We start from the raw sequence: 7,446 nt of genomic DNA on the forward strand, positions 1-7,446 counted from the left end.
CCTTATTTCTGTTAATTAATAAAGACGTCTCTTTGTAATCCATATCATCTTGATGGTCGTGCATTATTAACACATTAAAGAGTCCTTAATAAAATCATCACTGAACAAAAACATGAGCTTTCATTTGTAAAAATTAGTTCATCTATAGGACCAGAGTATTACCGAGGTACATAATGTTTTTTTTAATGGACAATCTATTAACCAAAGAGCCAAAAAAATTAGCCAGTACGTTAATAAACCCTTTTATTTATGTATATAGACATAGGTTATAGTGAAAACAGACATATAGACAGTTACATAGTTTACATACATATATACAGTTGGGACAAGGGTGTTCATCCTCCTGCATTCTTGTGGGAGAATAATAAAACATTTAACTCTCTACATTGGGTAGGCAATCCAACAACTACTTCTATTTTAGAAGTTTTGCTGATGGTTGATGCAATGACAATAGAGTTTTTCATAGCGCTGCAGTTGATTTTGATGTGTATAATCTACCGAAACAAATTCCAATGGGCATTTTATGTGTATCATGACAGTGTGGTGCAAAAATGTATTTAAGAAAGAATAAAAGTGTATTCAATAAATAAAATTAAATCAAGTACAATAGCCACAGCTTTACAGCATGTGTAAAATGGGGCAAATGCAGGAGGGAACTCCTGTTCCACCATGAGGTTACAGGTGTGTTCCAGGTCTTAATAGACACAATCATGTTCTCCATCAGAATTAAAATTACATGATCGTGAATATCAAAATAAGCACAAAACACTTGCACAAATTCCTGTACAAAACCAAAAATAAAACACATTTGGAAAATGTTTTCAAAAAATCTCATCCATTCACAAAAGGCTCTGTTGGAGCATGCATGCAAATATTAAATCTGACGATTCAGCATCACACCACAGCCAAGGACAAAAATGTATACATGTCTTACGAGAACATTATACTAGGCGAAAAGAACAGCATAGCATCATCACAGTTCCAAAATGCCAGTGTCCATTGATTTGATTAGATCCTACGGGTGGTACAAAGCAATGCTATCAGCAAACCTACCTTTCTACTCAAGCCTTAAGGACCTCGTCCTGAGAGGGTCACTGGTCTTCCACTGTAGTTATATTAACACTGTCAGTGTTTGGAGAGATGCTACTAGATGCCACATATCAAGACAAAATGGACACCAGCTATCAACTTTTAACACAGCCCAAAAAGTCTGAATTCATCCTGAAATAATCCCTGACCATTCAGAGAGAGAGAGAGAGTGTGTATGTGTGTGTGTGTGTGTGTGTGTGTGTGTGTGTGTGTGTGTGTGTGTTCTCACACATGTATATACATTTGGGTTTGTTGGTATGTGTGCGGGACACACACACAAAGTGACTTCCATGTTTTTAGGCACAGTAATACTCTTACCTACACAACGTGGATACATATATTAGTCATCAGACCAATAAATGCTGATCAGAGCACTAGAGGCTCACCGCTGTACTGTAATAAGAGTTAGTAAGCAGCAATGCTGATTTGTTTGGTGTTATGAGGTCTGAAGCCTTTGCAGGGGGTTAGCAAACTGTTAGCATTAGCTGGAGCAAAACAGCAGGAGGGAACAAAAACTGGAAGGAAAAAAGAAAATCACTGGCACAGATCAATAGTAAACAACACAGGCATAGGAAACCTGTGATCATTCATTTGACACAGTGTGCTTCTTGAAGAACTCCTTGCTAACTCAAAATATGACTAACAATAGTAAGTGCTGTCCATCCAGAAAAGCTCATTTTTAAGTTCATTGCACAGATATATAATATTCAAATGTGCCCAGGTCAAAGTGACCCTGTAAAAGACTCAGACACAATGCATTAATGGTCGCTTCTGTTGGTTTCTCTTTGCTGAAGACAAGGGGTGAGGAGCGGTTCTCCCACACAATACCATTTTGGCTTCCATCATCCACGCACAACACTACGTTATCCTAACACAGACAGCAATATGACATGTCACAGTGAGAGGGAGCAATGCCACTGGGGATGGCTGCAGGCTTGCCCACTGTGCAACATCTGAAGGGAACATAAGTCCACAATGGCGCCTCCGTGCGCTGGGCAGCATGCACCCAGGCTGAAAACTCAGTGCCCCCACCCAAGCCCACCCACAGCCCTCACCCCTCCTCTACCAGGACACACCCACTGTCACTGCCATACCATTTTTGTGTTGTTTACTTATTGGTTGTTGATTCTCATAGTCGTTTGTTGTCACAGTTGTATTTTTCCGATGTTGCGCTGCACCTATGACATCTGCCTTTCCTTGTACCATTCCACAAACTCGTCCAACAAAACTGGCCCTGATGAAAGGATAAGAGAATACAGGGGATTAGATTTGCGCAACAATCCCACTCCCCAATGCTCTGTTGTCACTTTTATGCTCAGATGCATGTTCACTCACAGGCACCATCCTCATCGTAGTTACTGAGGTCCAGGTTGATTGTCCTGCTGAACTCTAATACATTGCACCATTGGTCTTTGTTGATGACTTTGTACTTGGATTGCTGAGGAAAAGCAAATAAACGCCTTCAATTATTACAGCACCACCAACTTTTAGTTTCAACAACGCTATTTAAGGTCAAACTGGAAATGACACACTCTTATGCAACTTCTACTATATGGGACAACTTTAGTTTTGTAAAATGTTGTTGGGGAAATGTGTAAAACATGGCGCTTTACCTCTAGAAACTGATTGAAGACGGGAAACAGAGGCCACGTCTTTCCTAGAAGAAGCCCCAGCATACACTTGGCTGTGTTTAAGTCCAAACTCCTCTGATCCTTTTCCTGTCCAATTAAAACATGCAGAGCTTTGTGACATTAATGCAAAACGTCAAGCACACTTTAAAACACGGGCCGTCTAGTAGCATCATTATCATCAAACATGGCCAAATGCTCATATCAGGCTGAATTCCTTAACCCACTGCTGTTATGATTAATAAAATACAACAGAGGTCAATTATCACACTAACTGTGTATTTCTCTCATTCACTATTTGTATTTTCATTCACTGTATCATAGAGACATGCCTTCTTGATAATCAAGGTTAATAGGTGTCTAAGTGAGAAAAAAGTCAGACTATGTAAATAGGTAGACACACTTAGAACATCAACATGAGGTCTGAACATTGGCTTGAATTAGACACAAAAAGAATTTCAATCAGGCAAAACACAAACGTTTCTTCCAGGGGTTATTTACATTGAACTGACATGAAATGTTTTCAGAATGCTGTGAATGTAGGCTGCTTTGCAGAAAAAAATATTGCTTGACTCACCCGAGCGAAATCAAAGGCATATCTGTAAATGAGCTTAAAACTGGTGCTGTCGTTTAGGACAGATCTCAGGTAGTCGAGTGAGTTCCTCAGCCTCTCTGTGGAGTCGCACCTGACAACAGCAGAAAAGTTACTTAAGCCTCGTTTCCACTGAATGGTGTGGTGCGGTTCGTTGCGGCTCTAATTTTTTTGCATTTACACTTTCAAAAGTTGGAAAGGGTACCAAAATAAGCGAACCGTGTAGACCTATTTTTGTCAACCTTTTGTTGGGGTACGAACAGGGTGAAGCTGCACACTGCAGTCCGTTGGTTGGTTCGACCGTGCAAGAGATAAACTGCTATATTTAGTCACCACCACCTTAAGGAAGCCAATAGTCATTATAGATATATAAATCAGGGAGAAGGGGTGAGATTAAATACGTTTTCTTCTTCTCACCCCTTTTCGAACAGGTAAAGCAAGTGTAAGACAGTTTATTTTCATTTGTGGTTTTCATTATGTGTAAATATTACTTTATTGTAACTGTCCACTTGTTTCATTTATTTTATTGTTTATTATTGCTTTTTTATTTTTTATTATTTACTTGTTCGAAATAAAAACATTTTCAATTCAATTCAATTCACCTCGGCAAGAGTGCAGAGTCTTGTGGTTAGATAAAAATGTTAGCGTGCAGCTCTTGGTTTGTTGTGTCACGTTCTTCCTCTACATTGAATTAATCAGCGGGCTACACTGTGTCCAGCTGCTACGATGTCACGATATTGACGTAGCTGCTCTGGCCAGCAACGTTCAATGGCTGTGACCCATAGAAGACTGTGTATACTCTGATCACAGATATCGCTGTTAGGCATAAACCCCGCCTACCAAGTAAGGGAATTGTCTGCAGTGGAAACGCAAGCCAGCTCTAGGGTTACACTAGTGCCCTGTCGAACCGTGCCGTTCTGAACCGAACTTTGCTGCTCAGGCAAATACATACTCTATACTTTGACAAGTGCTCAAAAATGTGCAAAAAGACTAAAAGTGGGTAAATGACGTACTGTAGTGAGCCCATGCCTCTCAGCCACTCCTGGAGAGTAAAATATCCCATACTCTGAGCGTCCAGCTTCCAGGCAAGAACCAGCATCACCACCTGGGCACAAACAACAAGCTTTATAGCTACAGAGAAATCCCTAAATAGAAAAAAACGTGTCAATCTATATCATCAATCTGTCAAGTGAAATGGCAAGCCTCCTACATGTCATACACAGAAAAAGACTGAACTCCATAACCCTTTGAACAAAGAACAAGTGTAAATGAGTAGTGGAGTGAAAATTGTTCTGCACAATCTTGTAATAAACTACTAATGGTAATTATGAAGAATAATACCCATTACATTTTAGCGTAGCCACAAGTCACTTACATTCTCCGGCTCCACTCCAATGTCCTCACAGAACTTCTCCATGCCTTCTGGTCCCACCCCATCGTCACAACCTATTTGAGACAGACAAGCGCAAAGTCACATTAGCATCAATTGCACACGTGGAGACAAAAATACATACACCATAAATCAGTGGTTAAATTAAATGTGGATAAATCCAAGAGCGCATTGGTGACGTGAGTGGGGTGATTCCTGGTGCAGAGCTTTGAAATGTTATAATTCACCTGCATATTCATAGAACCACTCCAGGCATCTTTTACTGGAAAATGTCTCCTCCTCGCGGATTTGTGACGTTTCATGTTTTCTGAAAACACTGCAGATGAAAAAGAAGTATCGGCCTCAAGCTCATCGAAAGGTTTTCAAAAAAAAAAAATTAGCAGGGATTACACACCTGTCTTGTCGACTTTTCTTGGCCGACATGTCATCTCCAGCCGAGGGTCTCCTCTTTTTCCTAGGAGGCATGGCTCTGGAGCAACAAGCTAGGGAAGGAAGTGCAAGACAGAATGAAGGGAGGCCACTTTGCACACAAATAGACGATGCATATTGTCTCTTGCTAAACATGCATGGTTTCTCACAAGAGCCGGCAGTCCTAATCGGAAGGACACAATGTTTGACTGTAGTTTGATGCATGGCTGTCCTAGTAATCACAGTGGTGACAGTAAGTATTTGAAGCAGTTCAGCATATTTGATTAAATTGATGCACTTGCATGATTCCTGAAATGTTTGGGTTGCATCCACAGGGCCGAAAGCACTTATTGTAAGTTGCATTTTTTTCTTAAATGTTGTCTAATAAACAAAAGGCTCAATATTTACCTGTGGGGTTGCTATCCTGGCCAACGTCTTCTGTCAGGTTCTGTCAAAACAGATGCATACAAATACCACTTTCTGGACACGACATGCAAACTCACACAAAACTAAAATATTTAATACAATGCTGCAAATATGTATTTACCAGCCTGTGTAAGGTGTGGTGGATCTTATGGATGCTGGCCAGTGTGGTCAAGTGGGAATTCAGCTGAAAATCTAGTTCCATGAAAAAAAAGATAACGTTAAGAATTCAACCTGAAGCATAGCACACACTCACACACACACACAACCTGCTGCTCCTACTCACACGTATGAGGTCGGTACAAGTACAAGGGTACGAGAAGGTGACATCATCACAGCACTAACAAGAACCTAGGATTTTATTTCTTGTCAGCGATCGACATAAAGTCACCAGTCCTGACAAACAACTTTTGTCTGATTTGTACAACAAGTGTTGACGTTTCATAAAAACGACAGAAACATTTCCCACACGATTAAGGGAGTGACTCTGTGCATATTCCCCGAAAGACATGCAAACTCGTCAAAATGTGATCATGCATGCTACCTCGTCGCTAAATGTCATCTATGCATTCCGATTCAAAAGCTGTCATCCACTAGCGAAGCTTTTAATTTAATTCTAGAGGCCAAAACCACACAAAACACAGTGACGAGCTGGTAGCACTAGCTGCATACCTAAAATAGCAGTGCAGACGGGCAACTTGCACAGAGTTTACAAAGTATCAAGAGAGTTGGTCGTATGGGCGTTGTAGTCCGTTTCCTTCAAAGAGGCCATTTAATCCTAAATTATGGCTGGGAAACTAAACTACAATTCCCAAGCCTTTGCAAAACAACTATTTCTTTCAGACCCCTCTACCCCCCCGACATATATCCCAACTGATTGAATGCATTTACACTGTTTTGAAAAAAAAACTAACATCATATTCTCACTGACACATTAGCATTGCGAATACGTTTTGCAGCAGCTGTTGTGAGTGCCGCAAAGCTGGTCAGCGCTGCTGCAACCAGCAATGAAACATGTTTTACACAACTGCGTCACAATTTTCAATCTCTGTAATAGTCTGCAGCTGACCAGAAAATTGACCTATTTACAATGGCATTGCGTTGATCCTAAGTTTGAGTTGAAACACCTATTGCATCCTCAGTCATGATGACTTTAAAGATCCGAACGCACCCATTACCATCGAAAACCTCCAGTATTCAACTAACATCGTCTGCATTCAACTGTGCATTGCTAACGTCACGCAAAATATGAACTTTAGGAAAACTGCCATGTCAAATGTAACCCCCAGCATGTCCAAAACAACTGAAATTACACCAGCTATTCTTCCTTTGTTGTCGCCCAAGACAGCACTGACAAATACAAAGAGCCCCCAGCAAATTATTCGTTCTCATCAAATCCTACACAAGCACGGGCTATGAGTAGACGTTAAAACACAAAACATCTATTAGCTCCTCTGCGACAAACTCTGCAGCATCCGCGAGGGCTCGTAATTTGATGCAGAAAAGCCTCTATAACGTTACTACTTACTTGCCGCATCAGAGTGCATTTTTGTGAAACATACAACTGTCTGTGGGAAGTCTGCAGACCGGCCAATAGGTGGGCCATGTCATTGCAAGCCACGCCCTCGGACGATGATTGAACAGCAGCCCGTCAGATCTCCGCCTGCGCTAGCCGCCGATTGGCTGTTAAAAGTGTCATGTCACGAGAAGGAGAGGGATAGAAATAGACCCCGCCTACCCTTGGATGTGATTGGTCAGGCTTCCCAAACAGGCTGCGCTACCTCTGTGATTCATTGGTCCAGAGATGTTAATAGGCATGTCAATCACCAGAATTTCCTCGTGCAAGCCTAAAACCAGCCCACGATGGAATCTGATTGGCTCCAATTGTAGGCGCTGGATCGGCGCTGGATCGGCGC

The 7,446-nt window shown here is 41.3% G+C and overlaps 1 protein-coding gene across 1 annotated transcript; it reads right to left on the reverse strand.

Annotated features, from left to right (window-relative positions):
• Positions 1-229: 229 nt before the first annotated feature.
• On the reverse strand, positions 230-7,091 carry dcun1d4 (DCN1, defective in cullin neddylation 1, domain containing 4). The gene is made up of 11 exons (XM_080033009.1): positions 7,059-7,091; positions 5,655-5,725; positions 5,516-5,555; positions 5,094-5,181; positions 4,927-5,015; positions 4,685-4,755; positions 4,323-4,414; positions 3,295-3,403; positions 2,703-2,807; positions 2,425-2,527; positions 230-2,323 (listed from the first exon to the last, which is right to left on the reverse strand). Exons 1-11 carry the CDS (start codon positions 7,075-7,077, stop codon positions 2,268-2,270), a joined length of 843 nt encoding a protein of 280 aa, XP_079889135.1. The 5' UTR covers positions 7,078-7,091; the 3' UTR covers positions 230-2,267.
• Positions 7,092-7,446: the final 355 nt, after the last annotated feature.

The sequence above is a fragment of the Ammodytes marinus genome, assembly GCF_949987685.1.
Source record: "Ammodytes marinus genome assembly, chromosome: 8".
Taxonomy (NCBI): domain Eukaryota; kingdom Metazoa; phylum Chordata; class Actinopteri; order Uranoscopiformes; family Ammodytidae; genus Ammodytes; species Ammodytes marinus.

What these genes read in the sequence shown, in the direction of transcription:
- dcun1d4 (XM_080033009.1), bottom strand. An exon ending in ACCACACCTTACACAGGCTG is followed by an intron (nt 5,556 to 5,654) that starts GTAAATACATAT and finishes CTGTTTTGACAG; the next exon opens with AACCTGACAGAAGACGTTGG. An exon ending in AAGAAAAGTCGACAAGACAG is followed by an intron (nt 5,016 to 5,093) that starts GTGTGTAATCCC and finishes TTTCATCTGCAG; the next exon opens with TGTTTTCAGAAAACATGAAA.